We start from the raw sequence: 24,118 nt of genomic DNA, 5'->3' as shown, positions 1-24,118 counted from the left end.
TTGCAGCAACACACACGTACACTTAAATTGTAAATCTGCCTCAAAGAGCAGCAGAAGTGGGGGTACTGATGAAACTTTCCCATGGTACGAAGTGCACCCCTTTCCTTGATGCTGGAGGAAATTTCATGCTGGCTGGGGAATTCTGGGAGTTGAAGACCGCACGCCTTAATGTTCCTCAAGGGTGAAAAACACTGATCTGTTGCCAAGACATGTATCCCTCAAGCTGCATCAGTGATCTGGTTCATTCTCTAAGCAAAATTAGCAAAATAAAGTCCATTTTCCAGCAGAACTGGGAAAGTCTGCCCTATCTTAGCCATGCTAGCTGGCCCCCGAGGTTAAAATTCTCAGCTCAACTATCCAATGCTTTCCCCTTGGTATAAAGTAGTTTCCTTCGATTTTTTCTCACTCTCCTCCTTCCACAAAGTTCACGCCAAGAAAAGCAAAAGTCATTTTTTCCCTCCCTTCCCACCATCTCTAATTTGATGTGCTCCGTTACGACCAAGGTTCCCGCCATCAAAACTACAAGTTCCTTTTTTTAATTTTTTTTTGAGAAAGCGGAAGATTTATACAAAGGAGGCTTAGGGGAAGCGTTTCACTTTTGCAGCCAGGCTGCTAAATTAAAAAGCGTTTCATGGAAGAATTTATTGTGATCCGCTTCTCTTTCTTTGATGTAATTTTCATTGAAAGAAAGTTAACAAGGTAAAAGAAATACAACTGTGAGGAAGAATAGTGACTAAGAAATAGAAACGCAAATAAGACGCTTGGTGACAATGGTTATGAATGCATTTGCAAATTCATAAAAATGACACCACAATCACCTCTTTCAACAAGTTTTCTAATCATCAGCCCCAAATCAGAGGTGGGTTCCTACTGGTTTGGATCGGTTCGGCCAAGTAGGTAGTAATCGGCTGGCCACGCCCCTGAACCATTTCTATCGGCAGCATCAGTGGTGGGATTCAGCCAGTTCGCACATATTCAGGAGAACCGGTTGTTAACTTTCTAAGCAGTTCAGAGAACCGGTTTTTGGAAGAAATCTCCTTTTGTTTTTTTCCCCACTTTACAGGGCTAATCCTGTAAGGAAGGCAGGAAGGAAACATTCTGGTGTTGTTTCTAGCCTCATCTTTATTGCCCTGCTTACAGAAACTGCCTCTCCGGTTAACCCTTATTACATTGTAACAGCTAAGGCGAAGCATGCCCATTGACGTCCGTGACATTGAGTTGGCCATGCCCACCCAGTCACATGACCACTGAGTTCCGCCTACCCAGCTGGTCATTAGGGCAGAGAACCGGTTGTTAAATTATTTGAATCCCACCACTCGGCAGCACCATAAGCGCCGCCGTCTTATTTTTTGCTTCTGCTCATGCACAGAAGCATTTTCTTTACTACTGCGCATGCCCATGTAGCATACATCAAGAACGCGCCCATCCAAAGCGCATTCCCGAGCAAACCAGCAGAAGAAGAAGCCGGAATCCACCCCTGCCCCAAATGATCAACTCGTAAGTTCATTTTTTTTTCTTTTTCTTTTTCCAGCAAAAAGTCGATAAGGAGTTTCCACTCCAGCCACCAATGAATGTAATAGAGATCATTGTAGTTGATCTTTCTCTAAACAAACTGGATAATTTTGCTACCTCTGCTAGTTCTATCATCTTCCTTCAAATCCTAATGCTGCACAGAGAAGCATTTCTCCACCTGGTCGACTTGAAGAGGTGGGGCTTTTAATTCCCAGAATTCCCCAGCCATCATGGCTGGCAAGGGCATTCTGGGAGTTGGAGTCCACACCTCTTCAAAGTGGAGAAAGACTGCTATGGAGAGGTCCAGTGTATTGCACTGTCTTATTGGAGGTCAGGGATTAAGAAACTTTTGCACTGATATTTCCAACAGAGAATCTGAAAGTCTGTAGAGATTCTCCGTCATCCAGGTTCTGGTTGTCCCAAAGATGCTTTTTCAGAAGGCCACTGGACTTTCTTGTTTTTTCTTCGAAGAGGTTTCGCTTCTCATCCAAGAAGCTTTTTCAGCTCTGACTGGATGGTGAGGAATGGAAGGACTGATATTCCTTGCAGACAACTGGTCCTTTACATCCTTTTGAAGGGTCCTCGAAGCCCTTGGAGGTTTATCTCTGTCCTCAAGGTCACCTGAATGGTGCAAATGGTTCTTGCAGTCTGCAATTGTTTTCCCCTCTGGAAATCCATTCCTGCTCCCACCCGATTCCAAGGGTGTCCCGTCCCAAATTGTACAGCTGAATGTCTATAGAGATTCTCTGTCATCCAGGTTGTCCCAAAGGATATAAAATTTGGGATGGACACCCTTGGAATCAGGTGGGAAAGGATTTGCAGAGGGAAAAATTAAAAAGAGTACAGGAACCAGGAAAACTAACTCGGGTGGCCCTGAAAACATTGAAGTGCTTCAACGACCCTCTAAAAGGACGCAAATGACCAGCTGTCTGCAAGGAATATAAATCCTTCCAATCTCCACCATCCAGTCAGAGCTGAAGTAGCTTCTTGGGAGGAGAAATGAAATGTCTTCAAAGAAATAAAAACAAAACAAGAAAATCCAGTTGTCTCCTGAAAAAGCACCTTTAGGACAACAGAGAATCTAGTTTTCTTACCCAGCTCACTAAACAGAACAACTTAGTAGCTATAAACCTTCTTGGAATATAGAAACCCCCACAAAAGTTGAGGAAAAAATTCATTGGTCTGGTTCAGTGGTGGGATTCAAATAATTTAACAACCGGTTCTCTGCCCTAATGACCATCTGGGTAGGTGGGGCTAAGTGGTCATGTGACTGGGTGGGCGTGGCCAACTCAAGGTCACTTAGGTCGATGGGCACTTGGCCTTAGCTGTGACAATGTAATAAGGGTTAACCGGAGAGGCAGTTTCTGTAAGCAGGGCAATAAAGATCAGGCTAGAAACAACACCAGAATGTTTCCTTCCTGCCTTCCTTACAGGATTAGCCCTGGAAAGTGGGGAAAAAAACAAAAGGAGATTTCTTCCAACAACCGGTTCTCTGAACTACTTAGAAAGTTACCAACCGGTTCTCCCGAATAGGTGCGAACCGTCTGAATCCCATCACTGGTCTGGTTGGTCTCCAGCTGCTAATGAGCCCCCTCCATTTCTTGCCGTGACAACACAAACATTACATGAGTCAGGGTGCCTTTCCCCGCTCTCCTCTGCCAAATCATAAATGAGTTATTTGACTGGGTTAAAAGGAAACTAAATATTCTTATCGCTTTCACCAAGGTAACCCTTTAAAAAAATGAGAAAGAAAGAGCCAGTTAAACAAAAGCTTGTGTAGGTTAATAATTGTTGCTGGTTATCTTCAAAAGACAAGGCATGTTAGCAAGACCTTGCTTGAGAATTGGTCCCCGAAGAAGTCTCGACGACAGAAAAAGATCACTTTCTGTAACGTTCCCGTGGTTCGTCCATGAGGCCAATGTGGAGAAAAGACAGGACACGATCTTTCTCGGGATGGAGCGACCCAGATTGGGGGTCTGAGAGCCCCTTTTATTGAGATAGGACAAAGGCAGGAGGAGCAATAGCACATAGTTAAAAACAGCCTGTAAAAGTACAATTTCTAATCTACTGCTCAGAGAAGTTCTGTCTATATATGGTCAAATCCTGGGCGTCATTGGTAGGGCACATCTCAGGATGTTATGTTATGAACTATCAGGATGTTATGGAGTTTTAGGAGTTTGTTTTCTCCTGTGTGGTTCAGCGTGGCTCTGCATGCCCCGTTATGAACTGGGCCATGGGTGACCCACACCTACACAAGGAACTATATTACAACAACTTTCCAAAAACAGGATCTACCACTTTCCTCTGACTCTCTTAACCCTTCCAAAATTGTACCATCCAACATTCAGATTTTTAGTGGCAATGTCTGTAATACAGACCGGCCCCGTTACTTAAAAGGATGAATCAAACCCAACGTTCTTCTCCGAGTGAAAGCCAACAGCAGCCTACAACAGTCCAGGTTGCTTCTGAGCACAAAGACTCTGCACACGTGTTGTGTACTTAATTTATGACTCAGAGAAACCACGGCGTGTCTACAAGGCTGACCTATTTTTCCTCATTTATTAGAACAGAAGCGTTCCTGGAGCCAACTTTTAAACCCTTTGGTTCATATTGTGAGTAACCAGAGATGTGAGAAGATGGGGGCTGCAGTCAAGAAATTCAAAGACGCTTGCTCCTGGGGAGGAAAGCGATGGCAAATCTAGACAGCATCCTAAAAAGCAGAGACAGCACCCTGCCAACAAAAGTGTGTATATTCAAGGCTATGGTTTTCCCAGGTGAAATGGATGGCTGTGAAGATTGGACCATAGGAAAGGCTGAGCACCAAAGCATTGAGGCCTTTGAACTATGATGCTGGAGAAGACTCCTGTGAGTCCCTTGGACAGCAAGGCAATCCAACCAGTCTGTCCTAGAGGAGATCAACCCTGATTGCTCTTCAGAAAGCCAGAGCCTGAAGATGAAACTCAAATACTTTGGCCACCTAATGAGAAGGAAGGACTCACTGGAGAAGTGCTGGGAACGATGGAGGGCAAAAGAAGAAGGGGACGGCAGAGAATGAAGTGGCCGGATGGAGTCACCGAAGCAGCCGGCGTGAGCTTAAATGGACTCCAGAGGATGGTAGAGGACAGGAAGGCCTGGAGGAACGTTGCCCATGGGGTCACGATGGTTCAGACACAACTTTGCAACTAACAACAAAGAGACTTGACCCGTCCACTAAAAAGACTCAGAGGTTGCCCCGCTTTCCAACGATTGGCATTCTGAGACAAGCTGCCAACAGGAAGATGAACCAGAACCACAAGTGGGTTCTTTCAATTTGTCAACCCTGCCAACGTCCACAACAAATCAGCTACTGATGGCCAAGGATACACCAATAACATGTCAATCTTCTGCCTCTTAGCACATGGGTGAGTTATAAAACCATTGCCCAGGTCTCTCTCTGACCAAGGACATGCAAGAGGCCAACTCGATGGAATGGCCCAAAGATGTTGACACTAGGAAAAAATGCAGACAAGGGCAACAAAGATGATTAAGGGGCTGGAGGCTAAAACTCACAAAGAATGGTTGCAGGAATTGGGTGTGTCTAGTCTAGTGGGAAGACATGTTAAGAATGTTCCAATATTTGAGAAGTTGCCCCAAAGAAGAGGAGGGTCAACCCATTCTCCAAAGCTCCTGAAGGCGGAACAAGAAACCATGGATGGAAACTCATCAAGGAGAGAAACAACCTAGAACTGAGACATTTCCTGACAGTGAGGACAATTAATCAGTGGAACGACTTGTCTCTGGAAGTTGTGGGTGCTCCAACACAACTTTTTAAAGAAGAAGAGGTTGGACAACCCTTTGTCTGTAATGGTAGAGGGTCTCCTGCTTAAGCAGGGGGTTGGACCAGAAGACCTCCAAGGTCCCTTCCAACTCTGCTTCTTCCCCATGACAGGGAAGACCATGACGATTTGACCCTTCCGGGTGATAATGTGTTCCTTTCTTTGCTGGCTGCTTCCCCTTCCTAGCCCTGGACTTCCATGAGTCACGCTCGAGAATGAAAACCATCTCTGTGTGCGATGCATCTGCTTGTCGCCTGTCAAAAAGCGACATCAATCAAGGCAGGAGATGGAGGCTTCTCTGCCTGCAGGCAGAGCCCCAAACCTCGTAATTATCTCTTGTTGCCTGCTAAACTTTAGAGCGTTACATAAGCATCGTGATGGGAGGCTGGCATGCTACAGACAGTGCATACTTGGTGATGCCATTTTTGGCATGACGGGCAGCGTGCAGCCTGCCAAGCGTTTTACCCAAGGAGAGACGGTGAACGCAAAGACTGAATTCAGAGCTGCATCCAATTCTAACCCCCTTCTACAATCTTAAATCTGTTACACCCCTTGCCATCACTCAGAAGGCCAATACAATACAATACAATACAATACAATACAATAGCAGAGTTGGAAGGGACCTTGGAGGTCTTCTAGTCCAACCCCGTCTAGGCAGGAAACCCTATATCGTTTCAGACAAATGGCTATCCAACATCTTCTTAAAGACTTCCAGTGTTGGGGCTTTGACAACTTCTGGAGGCAACTTCTGTTCCACTGATTAATTGTTCTAACGGTCAGGAAATTTCTCCTCAATCCTAGGTTGCTCCTCTCCTTGATTAGTTTCCACCCATTGCTTCTTGTTCTGCCCTCAGGTGCCTTGGAGAATAGCTTGACTCCCTCTTCTTTATGGCAGCCCCTGAGATATTGGAACACTGCTATCATGTCTCCCCTAGTCCTTCTTTTCATTAATTCCTTCCCCCCAGATCTAAACTCCAAGAGCCAAGGTGGCGCAGTGGTTAAATGCAGCACTGCAGGCTACTGCTAGATCAGCAGGTCAGCGGTTCAAATCTCACCGGCTCAGGGTTGACTCAGCCTTCCATCCTTCCGAGGTGGGTAAAATGAGGACCCAGATTGTTGGGGGCAATATGCTGACTCTCTGTAAACCGCTTAGAGAGGCCTGAAAGGCCTATGAAGCGGTATATAAGTCTACTGCTATTGCTATTGCTATAACTCTAGTAAAAAAAACAACAACAATCCTTCAATTCAAACTCAACTCCTGCTAATCTTAATGGACACATTCATGCAGGGTTCTTCAATCTTTTAAAAATTATTATTATCTTCTACATTTGTTTTGACTTTCCTGCCTGGTCTCCGAGCCAAGGATTTGGTAATGGTCTCTTATTCAACTACCAGTCCTGCTTTCTTTTCAAAATCAGAATAGGTCAGTTAAAGGCTGCCATCTAAATTGGGCAAGAATAACAGAGTTGGAAGGGACCTTGGAGGTCTTCTAGTCCAACCCCCTGCCTAGGCAGGAAACCCTACGCCACTTCAGACAAATGGTTATCCAACATCTTCTTAAAAATTCCCAGTGTTGGAGAATTTACAACTTATGGAGGCAAGTTGTCCCACTGATTAATTGTGCCCACTGTCAGGAAATTTCTCCTTAGTTCTAGGTTGCTTCTCTCCTTGATTAGTTTCCACCCATTGCTTCTTGTTCTACCCTCAGGTGCCTTGGAGAATAGCTTGACTCCCTCTTCTTTGGGGCAACCCCTGAGATATTGGAAGGAAGAAAGGTGGGAAGGAAGGAAGGTGGGAAGGAAGGAGAGAAGGAAGAAAGGAAGGAATGTGGGAAGGAAGGAAGCAGAGAAGAAAGGGAGGGAGGGAGGGAGGAAGCAAGGAGAGAAGGAGAGAAGGAAGGAGAGGAGGAAGGAAGGAGAGAAGGAAGGATCTCTCCTTGATTAGTTTCCACCCATTGCTTCTTGTTCTGCCCTCAGGTCCCTTGGCAAATAGTTTGACTCCCTCTTCTTTGTGGCAACCCCTGAGATATTGGAAGACTGCTATCATGTCTCCCCTAGTCCTTCTTTTCATCAAACTAGACATACCCATTTCCTGCAACCGATCATCCTATGTTTCAGCCTCCAGTCCATTAATCCTCTTTGTTGCTCTTCTCTGCACTCTTTCTAGAGTCTCCACATCTTTTCTACATCGTGGCCACCAAAACTGGATGCAGGATTCCAAGGGTGGCCTTCCCAAGGCATTCTAAAGTGGCATTAACCCTTCCCGTGATCTTGATTTGTGTTAATGAAAGTGAATTAAAGTGTGAATTAAGAATTAAATTCATTAAGAAAATTAAAGTGTGAATCTGGGAGGAAAAAATTAAGAAAATGGTATTTAAAAAAACGTTGCGAAAAGAATCTGTGGAGTGATTCCAGAGGCTTTCGTAAACAAATAACAATGGAGGCTTTGAGATTTTATCCCCCCCCCGAATAATATCTACCTACCCAAAAAAATAGACAAAGGTTTCCTTACAATAGGAAAGAATATCTTTCACAGGCTACAAGGGGAAGCCAAGAGAAACTTCGCCCCTTCCTCCTTCCTTCCCTTGCGGTAACTAACCAGATCCCTACCGAAACTGTTGGGAAACCAACTCGCTCTCTAGGTTCCAAATTTGTTGAATCCATTGGGTTGGGTTGCGTTCCCGAGTTTCTAAACCCAAGTTTGTTGAGCAAGCCATCGTGGAGTGGGTCTGGGGGATGACACAAGTCTAGGGGGGAGCCAGGAGAAGCCACAAATGTACACATCAACGTGTTTAGTACACTGGGAGCTCAACCTATCTGCGAACCAAGCCCAGCTGGGTCTTCTGCTAACTGGTAGAACTTCAAGACTGCAGGGACCAAAATGGGTTTTTCTATCCCACCGCCGAGGTTCTCTGGAATGTTGATAGCACATTCCTACAGCCAGTTTGGTCTCATTGGTTAAGGGGCTGGCCTAGAAACCAGGAAACTGGGAGTTCTAGTCCTACCTTGGGTAGGAAAGCCATCTGGCTTTATGAGGAGGATTGACTTTGGGCCAATCACCAGGAGGTGAATTCTAGTCCCACCTTAGGCATGAAAGCAGGCTAGGTGGCTATGGCCCAATCACCAGGAGACGGTAAGTTCTAGCCCGAATTTACGCATGAAAGCCAATTGGGTGACTTCAGGCCAATTGCCAGGAGACTGGGAGTTCTAGTCCTGCTTTAAACATGAAAAACAGCTGTGTAACTTTGGGCTAATCTCCAGGAGATGGTGAGTTCTAGTCCCACCTTAGGCATGAAAGCTGACTAGGTGACTATGGCCCAATCACTAGGAGATGGTAAGTTCTAGCCCCAACTTAGGCAGGAAAGCCATCTGGGTGATTTTGGGTCAATCATCAGGAGACGGTGAGTTCTAGTCCCACCTTAGGCATGAAAGCCAATTGGGTGACTTCAGGCCAATCACCAAGAGACTGGGAGTTCTAGTCCTGCCTTAAGCATGAAAGACAGCTGCATAACTTTGGGCCAATCACCAAGAGACTGGGAGTTCTAGTCCGGCCGTAAGCATGAATGCCAACTGGGTGACTTTGGGCCAGTGCCTCTCTCCCTCTCTTGGCCCAGCCCACCTCACAGGGTTGTCGTTGTGGGGCAAATGGTAAGGAGTATTAGGCATTTTCAACTCTCTTGAGTTACTTATAAAGTAACAAAGGTGAGATTTAAAGAAAAAAAAAACCCCTTATAAATAACTAAAATGAATGAAGTGGTCAGCTCTCTCCCGATGTCCCAAATATTCCAAAATGGGACAATCCGTTTTCTTCCAATCTTGAAAGCATGAGGGGGGGGTGGGGGCTAATTAAACCAAATTCAGGGTGGCTAACAGAGGCAGAGTTACAAGGATATGTCTCTGGCCTTAAAACCCCCAAAAGCAGAATTTTGAAAACCCCCAATGAGGCTGTCCTTTTTTGTGACACTTGGCACTTGCTGCTGCGGGGGGGGGGGGGCACTGGCTTCCCTCTCCCCACAACTGGGGCAGCCTCAGCCCAGCAGAGGCCCCCCCCCCCAAATTCTCCCCACCTCCCATCTAAAAGCGACCAGGCTACCCAGTTCAAAGATGGGCCCATAGACCTCCACTCTCAAAAGAAGGAGGGGGAGAAAAAAACCACATTTCCAAAACAGCCTTTTGCTGTCAGCTGCACATCAGCCATCGTCCATTTTCCTAACCCCAGACCTCGAATGAATGAAAGAGCGACTCTGCCACCAACCCCGGGTTCGTTTCCTTCCGGAACACAAAGGAAAAGCTAAAAAAATAAATAAATTGGCACGCTCGGTTGGGTTGCTATCTTTTTTAATAGACTCAGGACGAGGCGCAGGTGTCTTCCCAACCCATCCTCCTGCGCGGGGACTAAAGCTCCCACCTCTCCACTATTTTGGGGGGTGGGTTAAGAGGAGGAGTAGACCACCTTCCTCTTTGTCTTGCCAGCGTCCGTGTGTGGCTCAACGGCAGGCAAATTACGCAAACCCCCCCCCCCCCCCATCCCAACCCCCCTGCCCCGTTCCGCAACCGGCTCGTGGTCCGCTTGGCTGGGGACGATGGGAGCTTGAAAGGGAAGGGTGGATCTAATGGCCTGAGCGCAGGGTGGGAAGGGGGGAGGCCTTCTTCGTCTCCCGCCCTCCCCTCCCGAGGCGATCCATGGCTGCGAGTTGGTTCCCATCAGCTTGAAATCTCCCTTGGCCTGAAGCAGACCGAGCCGTGCTGGGTCCGGGTTGATCCCTTCTCCTCCCCGTCCCTCCCTCCGGAAGCCAACCTGCCTTCCAGGACCGAGAAGCCCCTTCCCACGCCCCGCCGGACCCCCACAACCAGCCCTGACGCGGGGTGTGGAAGGCATCTCTCCCCCCTCCTCCTCCAGACGCAGGTCCGTTCCCTCCCGGGGGGGGGAGAAGGACGAACCCTACCCCCCCCCACACACAAACAAAAAAGCACCCAGATCCGGCCAGGCTGCTCCGCTGCAGCCCACAGCCCGCTTTTCTTCGCAGGAAGCCGCGGCTGCAGCCGGCCCTCCCTCCCTCCCTTCCTCTGCTTCGCTCTCTGCCCCGTGTAAACGGGAGGCTCCGGAGCCGCAAAAGGGGCCGCAGCAGCAACTCCGGCCAGACCCCCGCCCAGCATCCCTGCATGCTTCCCTTGCCTCGGCCAGCCCCTGCAGCAAGGCAGCCCCGGCGCGCCCCCTCGGTCACACAGGGCCGAAGCAGCCCCTCGAGGAAGGGCAGGGGCTGTTGGGAGGAGACCCCCGGGACACCTCCCCCCCCCAAGCCCGCTCCCCTCACTCACCACCTGGCGCGCGAGCTCCGTGGCCGCCATGGCCCCCCCGGCCTCTTCCTCCTCTTCCTCTTCTTCTACCTCCTCTTCTTTTTCTTCCTCCCCTTTTCTCCTTCCTCCTCTTCTTCTCCCTCCTTCTCTTTTTCTTCTTCTTCTTCTTCCTCCTCCTCTTTTTCTTCTTCCTCCCCTTCTTCCTCTTTTTCTTCTTCTTCCTCCTCTTCCTCAGTCCCGGTAAGAGCAGCAGCAGCAGCAGCAGCCGAGCGCGCCGCCACCTCCGGCTGGCTCAGCCCCGACGCGCCGAGGGGAGCCTTAGCAGGCGGGGCGGGGAGCTGGCAGGACGCGGCCACTGCGGCAGGAGGGGGGAAGCCGAGCGGGCGAGGAGCGGGGCGTGGACACGACGCGGAGACCCTCCACCTCCCACCACCCGCCTCCAAGCCCCGCGGACCGCTGCTTCCCCCTCTTCTTCTTCTTCCTCCTCCTCCTCCTCCTCCTTCGCTGGCTGGCTCTTCACCTCCCCCTCCCGTGGGGGCGGGAATGGGCTGGCCGGCTCTCTCTCTCTCTCTCCCCCCCCCCCACCCCGCTTGCTTCTGGCGCCCCCTCTCCCCGCCCGCGGTGGTGCAAGGCGAGCAGGCTGCAATCCATCCCGGCTGCGCTGCCCGGCTTGTGCGCTTTGGGGGGAGCGGGGAGGGGCCGGGGACACCCGGGGGATGGAGGGGGTCCTGGGGAGCCCCTGAGCTGGCCCGAGCCGGCTGCCTTCCTCCGAGGGGTCGCAGCTTCCTCCCAGGGGGGTCCCCAGCGCTGCACGAGCCCCCGGAGCTCAACCCCCCCCTTCTATACCCATTGACATTCGGGGCCCAGAAGCAGGGACCGAGAGGTTTATATAAATCGGATAGATTCGGTTCTGGACCGCAGTGGGTGCTGAAACGGCCAGTTCCAGCGAAAAGTCTGTAGAGCAGTGTGTCTCAACCTTAGCAACTTGAAGATGTCCGGACTTCAACTCCCAGAATTCCCCAGCCAGCATTCGCTGGCTGGGGAATTCTGGGAGTTGAAGTCCGGACATCTTCAAGTTGCCAAGGTTGAGAAACACTGCTGTAGAGATTCGTGGCACGACATAACCGCGAACGTCAAAAGCGCGCCGACAACACCGCGGCGCTAAAACCGCGATGTCAAAAGCGCACCGACAACAGCGTGGCGACAGAAGCGCGATTTAACTTAAGGTAAGGTTTAGGGTTAGGTTTAGGGTTAGGTTTAGGGTTAGGTTTAGGGTAGGTTTAGCGTTAGGTTTAGGGTTAGGTTTAGGGTTATTTTTAGGGTTATGTTACAGCGCACTTCTGTCGGCGCGCTCTTGTCGGCGCGCTCTTGTCGCGCGGTTTTGACGGTGCGGTTTTGTCACCGCGCTTTAGTCACACGCGCTTTAGTCTACCGCGGTTTTGTGGTGGAACCGTAGAGATTCTCCTCCAGGTCGTGCTTGTTCCAAAGGTGCTTTTATTTTTATTTTATTTTTATTTTTTCAAAAGGCACCTGGACTTTCTGGGGGTTTTTTGTCCCCCTTTGAAGAGGTTTCGCTTCTCCTCCCCGAAGCGAGAAGGCGGCTGGGGCCACAGAGGCTGCTTGCCTGGGGGAGAGGGGAAGGGGCTCCTCCTTTCTCCCTGCCCCGCCAGCCCGGGTGGATGCAATGGATACGGTTTCCCCGGTGCTGCTGTGCCCTCCAAGCGGAGCCTCCCCGGTGGGAAAGAAAGCTGGGTCGATCCCCCCAAGAAGCCTTTGGAGCATCAGGCCACGTTGCTTTTTAATTCAAACATTTTATTTTATTTGAATAGGATCCCATAGGATGGGTCTCCTAAAGGTGCTTTTTTTCCCCTCCTTCCCCGAGAAGCAACTGGACTTTCTGGGTTTTCTTTAAAAAAAAAAATCTTTTGAAGAGGTTTCGCTTCTTCTCCAAGAAGCTTCATTAGCTCTGACTTGGATGGAATGGAAGGACGGAGGCTCCTGGCAGACAGAGCTGGTCATTGGCATCCTTTGGGATGGGAAGCGAAAGATCTCCAAAGAAAAAGGCAAGAAAATCCCAGTTGCCTCCTGAAAATTAAAACAAAAAAGGGACCTTTGGTCTCCCCCTTCGGGGGTCTTTTTGTGCAGGTCAGAGGGGGGGGCAGAAATGCCAACTTGGAGTCTGCTTCATCCTCCTGGTGCGGGGCTTTGGGTGAAGGCTGGAGGGAAATGCCAAGATGGACAGGCTGACTTTAAAAATGAAAGACAAAGAAAACAGAGAATATTCCATATTTTTATGGAATATATTTCAAAGTTCAAAGTTTAATGAATTTATATGCCGCCCAAACCCAAAGGACTCTGGGCGGCTTACATAAAAACAGCTCTAAAAAGAATACTAAGAAAAAAAAATTAAAATAGAGAGGGAAAGCAAGTTAAAAGACACATCATGCACTCAATCTTAGTGGGACTGGACCTTAGTGGGGCTGGACCTGCCGGATTAGCCAGGTCTTAGTAGACTTTCGGAAGGCCGAGAGATCTCCAGATCTCCGTGACCCGTCAAAAGCGCGAACGCCATAAGCGCGCTGACAACACCGCGGCGCTAAAACCACGATTTCAAAAGCGCGCCAACAACAGCGCACCGACAACAGCGCACCGACAGAAGCGCGATTTCATTTAAGGTAAGATTTACAGTTAGGTTTAGGGTTAGGTTTAGGGTTAGGTTTAGGGTTAGGTTTAGGGTTAGGTTAGGGTTAGGGTTAGGGTTAGGTTAGGGTTAGGGTTAGGGTTAGGGTTAGGGTTAGGGTTAGGGTTTAGGGTTAGGGTTAGGGTTAGGTTGAGGGTTAGGTTTAGGGTTAGGTTGAGGGTTAGGTTTAGGGTTAGGTTTAGGGTTAGGGTTTAGGGTTAGGTTGAGGGTTAGGTTGAGGGTTAGGTTGAGGGCTACGTTACAGCGCGCTTCTGTCGGCGCGCTTTTGTCGGCGCGCTTTAGGGCTAATTAGTCGCTCATTCGTCGCGCGGTTTTGTCACTGCGCTTTAGACACCGCGGTTTAGTCAGGCGTGCTTTTGTTGTGCGCACATTTGTGGTGGAACCCCAGATCTCTGGGGGTAGATCGTTCCATAGGGCTGGGGCAGCTACAGAGAAGGCCCTCCCCTGAGGAGCCGCCAGGCGACATTGTCTAGTCGACGGCACCCGGAGAAGGCCCATCCTGTGAGATCTTATCGGACGCTGGGAGGTATGTGGCAGAAGACGGTCTCGTAGATATCCGGGTCCATATTTTATGAGTGGTTAGAGGCAAGAGGTAGAAATCAGACGAAGAAAACTCGCTGCTATGTACGAATTAAACATAAAGATGGTTCATAATTATAAATGCGCCAATGTAATCAACAGAAGTTATAAATTAGCCAATATGTGGCTATTTTTAATAGACGGTTAATACCAAAACAGCTAGAGAGCCACGGTGAGGCTTCCAGCATCATTTCACACCTGCCAGCTCTCATCAGCATCTATTTTCATAAGTCCCTCGGCCTGGAGATGCTTGTGTTTCTACAGGAACCCAAATTCTTGGATTTATGTTAACACGGCATTTAGGAAGCAACCAGAAACATCGGGTTCGGAGGTGTTTGATGCATATTCAAAATTGCAACCGCTTTCGGTTCGGAGGAATGCCTGGGGCATTGTTAGAGCTTTGCACAAGATGGGCCGTGGGTGTGTAAGCTGGGAGAACACATGTGACTGTTCGTGATAGTACGTTTTGACTTAAAGGGTGTGTGCAGACCAGAGGTGGGTTCCTACCAGTTTGCACCTATTCGTTAGAACCGGTTCGTCAAATCTACCGAACCAGTTAGAAGAGGTTCCACCAGTGGACCCGGAAAGCAGGCCACACCTACAGAAGAGGTTCCAAACTTTTTTGAAACCCACCACTGGTCCTTGGATATGATTATTCTACACTATCATGCTCATATTTATAAAACTCAGTGCTTCTGTGAAAGGTAAGGATGACTACTGCGTTTGTGGTGCAATCAGAACATTGTGTGTGTTGAAGTTGTTTTAACGCAAACCAAAGATGCCTTTTAAAAAACAAGTTTACATCATATTCTTATGCATGCCAGTGCTGTGTGGGAGGTAATTTAAGGTGGTTCTGACAAGTGTCGTCAGCATCTTCATATCCAATCACATGGGCGGCAAGCCACTCCCATCCGGTCACATGGGCAGCAAGCCACTCCCACAAAGGAAGCCCCACCCACAGAGTAGGTTCGAACAATTTTTGAAACCCACCACTGGTGCAGACCCAAAATATTGCTTAGCTGGTACCCGGAATTGAGATGGACTTTTTTCCTGTGAGGTCCTTAATGCTCTCTGAGCTTGTTTTCTTGCAGACGTTTCGTGACCCAACAAGGCTATGTCATCAATGGTAAAAGAGAGATGGGTTTGTGGAGGGGAGGAGGAGGAAGAGGGAGGAAGCAGGAGGAAGAAGAGGACAACGGCTATGGGGTTTCTCCTTGCTGCTCTAGAAACTTGGCTTGTTTTCTTGCAGATGTTTCACTACCCAACTAGGTAACATAATCAGTGCTAGGAGGAAAATGTGTAGAGGAAGTGGGGGGAGAAGGAAGAATAGGAGGCGAAGGCCTTTGAGGTCCTTGGTGTTCTCTGAGCTTGGTTATTTTCCTTGAATACGTTTCATTACCTAACTAAGTAACATCATCAGTGCTAGAAGGGGGGAGGAGGGGACAGGAAGAGAAGGAGGGACGAGGGAGAAGGAAGAGCAGGAGGAGAAGGCCTGTGGGTTCCTTGGTGCCCTCTGAGCTTGGTGCCCTTTCCTTGCAGACATCTCAATACCCAACTAGGTAACATCATCAGTGTTAGAAGGGACTGGGGCTTGCTGTCTGTTTATACCAGAGGTGGGTTCCTACCAGTTTGCACCAGTTTGGTGGAACCGGTTCGTCAAATCTACCGAACCAGTTAGAAGAGGTTCCAACAGTGGACCCGGAAAGCAGGCGACACCTACAGAAGGTGTTCCAAACTTTTTTGAAACCCACCATTCACACACACACACACACTCACACAGAGAGAGAAAGCAGAAAGAAAGGAAGGAAGGAAGGAAGGAAGAAAGAAAGAAAGAAAGAAAGAAAGAAAGAAAAAGTGAGAGAGAGATGAAAGAAAAAAAGGAAAAAGGGACAGAGAGACAAAAGGAAGGAAAGAGAGAGAGAGAGAGATCACATGGCCACAAGCCACTCCCACCAGGTGACATGGCCGGCAAGCCACTCCCACAAAGGAGGCCACACCCACAGAGTAGGTTCGATTTTTTTTTTTTGAAACCCACCACTGGTTTATACGTAAGTGGCTTGCCTTGTTAATTTCTCTCTTTCTTCTTCTTCTCTTTGGCACTGGTTTCATTTCTAGTAGCCCCAGAAGGTCTTCAAATACAGCTTTGAGGCAGCTTTTAGAGATCTACAAGCAATAATTTATGCCCCGATGAGTGAAATGAGGATGCTAGCAGAAGAGATTGCAGCTGCCCCTCTTCCCATCCCTTTTGGTGTGTTTGTCAAATTATTTTTCACACCTTGCCACAACGGAAATCTTTTTTCTTGAGTGAATTGGCTCGGCCGCTAGAGAGCACTGTGGAGGGATGGAGCCTACCGAAAAACAGACAATTCAGCATCATCGTTTTTTTACTTTGTGTGTGTACACATTGTTGGGTTCGTATCTCAGGCACTGCATTGCGCTGGTGAAAGCTGTGAGCCTCGTCCTTGTGACTTGTGGCTTAGTACGGTGTGTGAATCCAGCCAAACGTGGCTTATTCTATCCCTCAAGAGTGAAGGAATCCCGAAATGAGCATCTCCTCGGCATAAAAGCATTCTGGAAAGAGGGGACCAATTGTTTCTATTTTTCCCTTCCTCCCCTCCCTCCCCAATTAGTATTTTTAGCAGGGGGAGTTTTCTCCTGTGAAGCCCAGAAGCTCTGGCTAATGATTAACTAATTATAAATTTCAGGGGAAATGACTCCATTCCTTGTAATTATCCAGAAATGTATTCCAGGAAGCGTATATGAAATTGACAGATGGGGGGAAAATATATATATATACGGGCGCTGCCTTTGAAGATGTGAATTGGTGCGTGAAAAGACTCGGCTGCAGAAATGTAGGATTCCAGATGAATACCAGGCCGTCCTCGCCTTACGGCCACAATGGGGCCCCCAAATTTCCGTGGCTAAGTGAGACATCTACTAAGGGAATTTTGCCACGTTTTACGAGCTTCCTTGTCCTCGCTGCTTGAGCGAATTGCCGCAGCCGCAGCCACAAACACAAACCACAATAAATTGTGACTCCGGCTGCTGTTTCCTCCGTTTTACTCACGCAAGACTGGGCATCAACAGCTGTCCAGGGACATCTGGCTGCATCAGGGAGTGGTCAGGAAACCTTTGCTCCAGTCTCGTTCAAGGACAATGTCCCATCTTTCTAGTTTATCTTCTGGTCTTGGAACCCAAGTTGAAAAATCCAGATAATTGTCCTTGTAAAGTCACTTGATGTGTGTTGGAAGGACCAGAAGAAGCCGCCTCTGAGACATTTTTCGTTCTTTCATTGGTGAGTTCAATCTTGCAAGGAGCTGGTTGGTTGAGATGGAGACCAGCAGTGGTGGGTTTCAAAAATTGTTCGAACCTACTCTGTGGGTGTGGCCTCCTTTGTGGGAGTGGCTTGCCGCCCATGTGACCGGATGGGAGTGGCTTGCCGCCCATGTGACCGGATATGAAGATGCCGACGACACCTGTCAGAATCACCTTAAATTATCTCACACACAGCACTGGCATGCATAAGAATAGGATGTAAACTTGTTTTTTAAAAGGCATCTTTGGTTTGCGTTAAAACAACTTCAACACACGCAATGTTCTGATTGCACCACAAACGCAGTAGTCATCCTTACCTTTCACAGAGGCACTGAGTTTTATAAATATGAGCATGATAGTGTAGAACAATCATCTCCAAGGACCAGTGGTGGGTTTCAAAAAAATTTGGAACCTCTTCTGTAGGTGTGGCCTGCTTTCCGGGTCCACTGGTGGAACCTCTTCTAACCGGTTTGGTAGATTTGACAAGCCGGTTCTACCGAATAGGTGCGAACTGGTAGGAACCCACTTCTGGAAACCAGGGATCCCCAACCTTTCGGACTTCAGGAACCACTAAATTCATAATTTTAAATCCCGCAGACCACTAATATGGTCCGCCTAATGACTGGCTGGGTGGGTGTAGCAAAGGTGGTCATGTGATTGGGTGGGCATGGCTAAACCGATGTCACTCAAGTTGAGGGGTGCCTCACCAGCCTCACCCCTCCCCTCCCAGCCACTCCTCGCCTGCCCACCCAGGCTCCCTAGGGCCCCAACAGGAAGCAGTTTCTGGAGTTAAGCAGCCACCAGGAGAAAGAGTTGGCAAAAGAGCTGGCTCAGTTCAAATTGGATCTGACCGAGAAGGAGGCTCAGCAGAAGCACCTCACTGAGGACTACGAGCATAGGCTTTCCAAGCAGAGGGAAGACCTGCGGGAGTGTAAGGCCAGGTACTGGAGGCTCAGCAGGCTGAGATGGTTAGCCAGTTCCAAGCCATGATACAACCCCTCTGGAACAAGGCCCTCCGGCTCTTCACCCCCAGCGGCACTTCCCTCCAGCCTTCACCCAAAGTCCCGCACCAGGAGGCTGAAGCAGACCCCAAGTCGGAATTTCTGCCCCCCCCCACTCTGACCCGCACAAAAAGACCACAAAGGGGGAGACTCTCTGCAGCAACACAAATATTCATTGCACATATCCCGCCCAGGGGTATAGTTTGAGGACCCCTGATTTAGTGCTGTAGGAAGTTATCACCCAGCCCTCTCCCAGAAAAATGAAATATCCTAGGAAATATTGAAAAGGCAGAATATTTCTCTGGATGTGAAAAGAAAGAAACGTGTTTTAAAAGACAGAATAGCTGCCTGTAGCTTCCTGCCCATCCCCACTTTGTTAATGGGCCATTAAGAAGGCCAAGCTAGTCCACTTTACATAATAAAGACTTCTCCACTTCAGCTACAGGAAAGCAGGATAATATTGGCCCCAACTGACCACATGGCATCTGAGAACTCAACCAAACCTGGATTCAAAACACAGCCCAGAGAGTTGCCCCTGCAGGACCCTATGGGAGTCTGACAACCAATCAGAATACATTACTTACACAGGAACAGGAAACAGAGAGGTGGGACTGAACAGGTTATAAAAAGCCTAGCAAGCCCCTCCCTCAGCCCTTCTCTTCTTCCCCACCTACATTGAAGCCTGTGATCCCCTTTTCTGTTCAGGGCTCAAGCCATGTGGTCCTGTCCACCATTGAAACCATCTTTCCAAGCAGCCTCCATGTCTCCAGTGTCTTTTTCCCCACTTGGAGCCGAACCCAGAAGGACATTTCTTTCATCAGTGCAATATAAAAATGCAAATAACTTCTCTGCAGACCACCAACATTTTCTCGGACCACCAGTTGGTGACGGCTGCTGCAGAGGAAGCCAACTTCAAGGGTCTTTCTGACCCATTATTTTTTATATCCAATAGCCCCAAGACCAATATATCCTTCCAAGAACATCAATCTCATTCCATTGGAAAGTCCCTGAGTGATCTTAAGCAAGCTCCTCTCTTGGAGGCTGAGCTACTCATCCTACACGGCAGCCATAAAGTCTTGGCAGGAGAATAACAATTAATATATATATATGACTTTTTGAGAATACAGTTGTTCATAACTATCAATGCTATTACTTTACTAGAGTCCAGAATGCTGTTCAAGCATCTAAGGAGCAGCATGCAGCTGACCTTGGCAGATCCCAGAAGCCGAGCAGAAATCTATCAAGCTGCTACTTCGGTGGCAGACTACTAAGAAACAACACAATTGTTGGCCCATCTGCGAAGATGTAAAAGCCTTCTAGAAATAATAGTAATGTTTCCTATTATTTTATATTGCCTTATTCTACTGCCCCAAAAGGAATGAAAATTACTACTGCTGCTGCTGCTGCTGTTGCTGCTGCTGCTACTGCTACTACTACTACTACTACTACTACTACTACTACTACTCTTCTCCTCCTCCTCTTCTCCTCCTCCTTCTAGTCTTCTCCTTCTTCTCTTCTCCTTCTCTCCTCCTCCTCTCCTCTCGTCCTCCTCCTTCTCCTTCTCCTCCTCTTCTCCTCCTCCTTCTAGTCTTCTTCTTCTTCTCTTCTCCTTCTCTCCTCTCCTCTCGTCCTCCTCCTTCTCCTCCTCTTCTCCTCCTCCTTCTAGTCTTCTCCTTCTTCTTCTCCTCTCCTTCTCTCCTCCTCCTCTCCTCTCGTCCTCCTCCTTCTCCTCCTCTTCTCCTCCTCCTCTTCTCCTCCTCCTCCTCTCCTCCTCCTTCTAGTCTTCTCCTTCTTCTTCTCCTCTCCTCTCGTCCTCCTCCTTCTCCTCCTCCTCTCCTCCTCCTCCTCCTCTCCTCCTCCTTCTAGTCTTCTTCTTCTCCTCTCCTTCTCTCCTCCTCCTCTCCTCTCATCCTCCTCCTTCTCCTCTTCTCCTCCTCCTCCTCTCCTCCTCCTTCTAGTCTTCTCCTTCTTCTTCTCCTCTCCTCTCGTCCTCCTCCTTCTCCTCCTCCTCTCCTCCTCCTCTCCTCCTCCTTCTAGTCTTCTCCTTCTTCTTCTCCTCTCCTCTCGTCCTCCTCCTTCTCCTCCTCCTCTCCTCCTCCTTCTAGTCTTCTCCTTCTTCTTCTCCTCCTCTCCTCTCGTCCTCCTCCTGCTCCTCCTCTTCTCCTCCTTCTCCTCCTCCTTCTCTCCTCCTCCTCTCCTCTCATCCTCCTCCTTCTCCTCTTCTCCTCCTCCTCTCCTCCTCCTTCTAGTCTTCTCCTTCTTCTTCTCCTCCTCTCCTCTCGTCCTCCTCCTTCTCCTCCTCTTCTCCTCCTCCTCCTCTCCTCCTCCTTCTAGTCTTCTCCTTCTTCTTCTCCTCTCCTCTCGTCCTCCTCCTTCTCCTCCTCCTCTCCTCCTCCTCCTCCTCTCCTTCTCCTTCTAGTCTTCTCCTTCTTCTTCTCCTCTCCTCTCGTCCTCCTCCTTCTCCTCCTCCTCTCCTCCTCCTCCTCCTCCTCTCCTTCTCCTTCTAGTCTTCTCCTTCTTCTTCTCCTCTCCTCTCGTCCTCCTCCTTCTCCTCCTCCTCTCCTCCTCCTCCTCCTCTCCTCCTCCTTCTAGTCTTCTTCTTCTCCTCTCCTTCTCTCCTCCTCCTCTCCTCTCATCCTCCTCCTTCTCCTCTTCTCCTCCTCTCCTCCTCCTTCTAGTCTTCTCCTTCTTCTTCTCCTCTCCTCTCGTCCTCCTCCTTCTCCTCCTCCTCTCCTCCTCCTCTCCTCCTCCTTCTAGTCTTCTCCTTCTTCTTCTCCTCTCCTCTCGTCCTCCTCCTTCTCCTCCTCCTCTCCTCCTCCTCCTCCTCTCCTCCTCCTTCTAGTCTTCTTCTTCTCCTCTCCTTCTCTCCTCCTCCTCTCCTCTCATCCTCCTCCTTCTCCTCTTCTCCTCCTCTCCTCCTCCTTCTAGTCTTCTCCTTCTTCTTCTCCTCTCCTCTCGTCCTCCTCCTTCTCCTCCTCTTCTCCTCCTCCTCCTCTCCTCCTCCTTCTAGTCTTCTCCTTCTTCTTCTCCTCTCCTCTCGTCCTCCTCCTTCTCCTCCTCCTCTCCTCCTCCTCCTCCTCTCCTCCTCCTTCTAGTCTTCTTCTTCTCCTCTCCTTCTCTCCTCCTCCTCTCCTCTCATCCTCCTCCTTCTCCTCTCCTCCTCCTCTCCTCCTCCTTCTAGTCTTCTCCTTCTTCTTCTCCTCTCCTCTCGTCCTCCTCCTTCTCCTCCTCCTCTCCTCCTCCTCCTCCTCTCCTCCTCCTTCTAGTCTTCTTCTTCTCCTCTCCTTCTCTCCTCCTCCTCTCCTCTCATCCTCCTCCTTCTCCTCTTCTCCTCCTCTCCTCCTCCTTCTAGTCTTCTCCTTCTTCTTCTCCTCTCCTCTCGTCCTCCTCCTTCTCCTCCTCTTCTCCTCCTCCTCCTCTCCTCCTCCTTCTAGTCTTCTCCTTCTCCTCTCCTCTCGTCCTCCTCCTTCTCCTCCTCCTCTCCTCCTCCTCCTCTCCTCCTTCTAGTCTTCTTCTCCTCTCCTTCTCTCCTCCTCCTTTCCTCTCATCCTCCTCCTTCTCCTCTTCTCCTCCTCCTCCTCTCCTCCTCCTTCTAGTCTTCTCCTTCTTCTTCTCCTCTCCTCTCGTCCTCCTCCTTCTCCTCCTCCTCTCCTCCTCCTCCTCCTCTCCTCCTCCTTCTAGTCTTCTTCTTCTCCTCTCCTTCTCGCCTCCTCCTCTCCTCTCATCCTCCTCCTCCTCCTCCTCCTCTTCTTCTCCTCCTTCTCCTCCTCCTCCCCTCTTCTCCCCTTATCCTCCCCTTTATCCTTTTCTCATTATTTTTCCTTTTCTTTCTATATTTGTATCTTATATATAATCAAAACACTTGACTAAGAAATAATAGTGATAATATGTTCATATTGTTGCCGCGAAAACTGCTTGGATATCGATAGTCCACGGGAGTCCCACTCCAGGAGTGTGGGGGGGGGGGGGGAAATCTCTTTAGCTATCAACGCATCTTATTTTTTTCCCCAAGGACAACAATTCACTCACCTTGCCGACAGGTGGAGTCGGGGAGCAGCCGCTCCCAAAACTCCTCACTGGCGTGACTCGAGTCCCCGAACGTACCGAGCCAATCTTTCGCTCGGGTTTTGCATCGGCTGCCAAGCCCACCTTGGGGTATCCATCACCCACCCACTCACCGACCGGGGTTTACAGCTCTGAAGTCCCTTTGATTTTCCCACCGTTAAATAAATCCTAATCAGAAGACAGGCACGTGGTGGCTGTACGGGGGAGGGGGCTCCTCACCTGTGCAAACTGCTTACCTGGGGGTTCGGGGGGGTGGTCTTGTGAATGGGGGCCACGAGGGGAGGGGGCTCAGTCACGCCCACCAACCTCAGCCTTTCCCAGCTCCTGGCAACGGGGAAGAGGGGTTTTTTTCTCCTTCTTTTCTTTCCTCGCGGGGATGAAAAATGGATGGGTGGGTGGGTTGAGGAATTGGGTGGGTGGGATCCTTCGTCTCCCAAGAGGGCGTTGGCGCACCCTCAGGCCAGGCGGCGGCTGAAATCCCTCAGGGGAGAGCAAAGGGCTCTTTTCTTCCTTTCGTTCTTGTTCGTCCTTTAGTCCCCCTTCTCTCTCTCTTCCTCTCTCTCTCTCTCTTCCTCTCTCTCTCTCTCTCTCTCTTCCTCTCTCTCTCTCTCTCTCTCTCTCTCTCTCTTCCTCTCTCTCTCTCTCTCTCTTCCTCTCTCTCTCTCTCTCTCCCTCCCTCCCTCCCTCTCTCTTTCTTTTTTTGGCTCCCTTCCGAAGCAGGGCAAGAGAGCAAACTTTGCCCCGGGAGGCTGGCTCAAGACGCGGAAGCAAGAAAACCGGCTCCCAAAACGGGAAGGCAAGACCTGGGGAGCGGTTCCTTCGGATTAGCTCCCAGCTGCTACGGATTTGCAAGGTGGCGAGGCTGGGTGGAGTAAGCTCCAGGCGGGGTAGAGAAACCGGGGTAGAGGGACGCTCACCCCCCCCCCCACCCCCCCAACCGGAGTAACAGCCCGCCTTCCCTATCCACCGGGAGAGAAAGGCGAAACGCAGGCGATCCCCAGCTCAGGAGCGCGCAAGGGCCCCCGTTCCGCGTTCTTTGCGCGATCCTGGGATTTACGATCCAGAAACTGCAGAAAAGGGTGGGGGGAGAGGAAGGAGGAGAAACTTTGGGACAGAAGGCAGTGTAATTCGGATCAAGCCGGAGGTGAGTTCAGAAGAAAGTTTAGCCAAGGTAGGTAACCACTTTCTCTTTGCGCGCAGTCACCACGCTGGATAGTAGTTTTTCATTGTGGTTTGATATAAGCATCCAGGAGTTGGGTAGAAGTCCGTAGGGTTGAGCTAGGAACGGAGCCAGCCGCAACCCGCAGCTTCCTGCTTCCCAGTCCTACAATCGGGATTTCGTGGGAAACAGCCTACCTTGTAGGGTTGTTGTGATGAGAACTGTTGCAAGAACTGCTGGGGGGAAAAAAACTGGACATCCCTGGTTGGTAATGTGCAGGATATATTTGTAAGGTGGAGGAAATATTTTTGTTGACTCATCAGGGGGGAAAAAAGTAAATGTTAATTGTATTAGGTAAAGGTTCCCCTTGCACATATGTACTACTCCTACCCGACTCTAGGGGGCAGTGCTCATCTCCATTTCAAAGCCAAAGAGCCAGCGCTGTCCGAAGACGTCTCCGTGGTCATGTGGCTGGCATGACTAAACAGGGAAAGAGCGTGGAACGCTGTTCCCTTCCCACCAAAGGTGGTTCCTATTTTTCTACTTGCATTTTTATCTGCTTTCGAACTGCTAAGTTGGCAGAAGCTGGGACAAGTCACGGGAGCTCACTCCATTACGCGGCACTGGGGATTCGAACCGCCGAACTGCCGACCTTCTGATCCACAAGCTCAGTG

At 49.6% G+C, this 24,118-nt stretch overlaps 1 protein-coding gene across 2 annotated transcripts in view; it reads right to left on the bottom strand.

Annotated features, from left to right (window-relative positions):
* Positions 1–10,752, bottom strand: part of SEPTIN6 (septin 6) — a 41,591-nt gene extending 30,839 nt beyond the window's left edge. For both annotated transcript variants that reach the window (XM_032228519.1, XM_032228520.1), the window contains exon 1: positions 10,646–10,752. In XM_032228519.1, coding sequence (XP_032084410.1) covers positions 10,646–10,675 — 30 coding nt within the window. In that variant the 5' untranslated portion in view covers positions 10,676–10,752. The remainder of the gene's footprint in view (positions 1–10,645) is intronic.
* Positions 10,753–24,118: the final 13,366 nt, after the last annotated feature.

Source organism: Thamnophis elegans, chromosome 12 (genome assembly GCF_009769535.1).
Source record: "Thamnophis elegans isolate rThaEle1 chromosome 12, rThaEle1.pri, whole genome shotgun sequence".
Lineage (NCBI taxonomy): Eukaryota > Metazoa > Chordata > Lepidosauria > Squamata > Colubridae > Thamnophis > Thamnophis elegans.
This window is presented reverse-complemented; position numbering and strand designations above follow the sequence as displayed.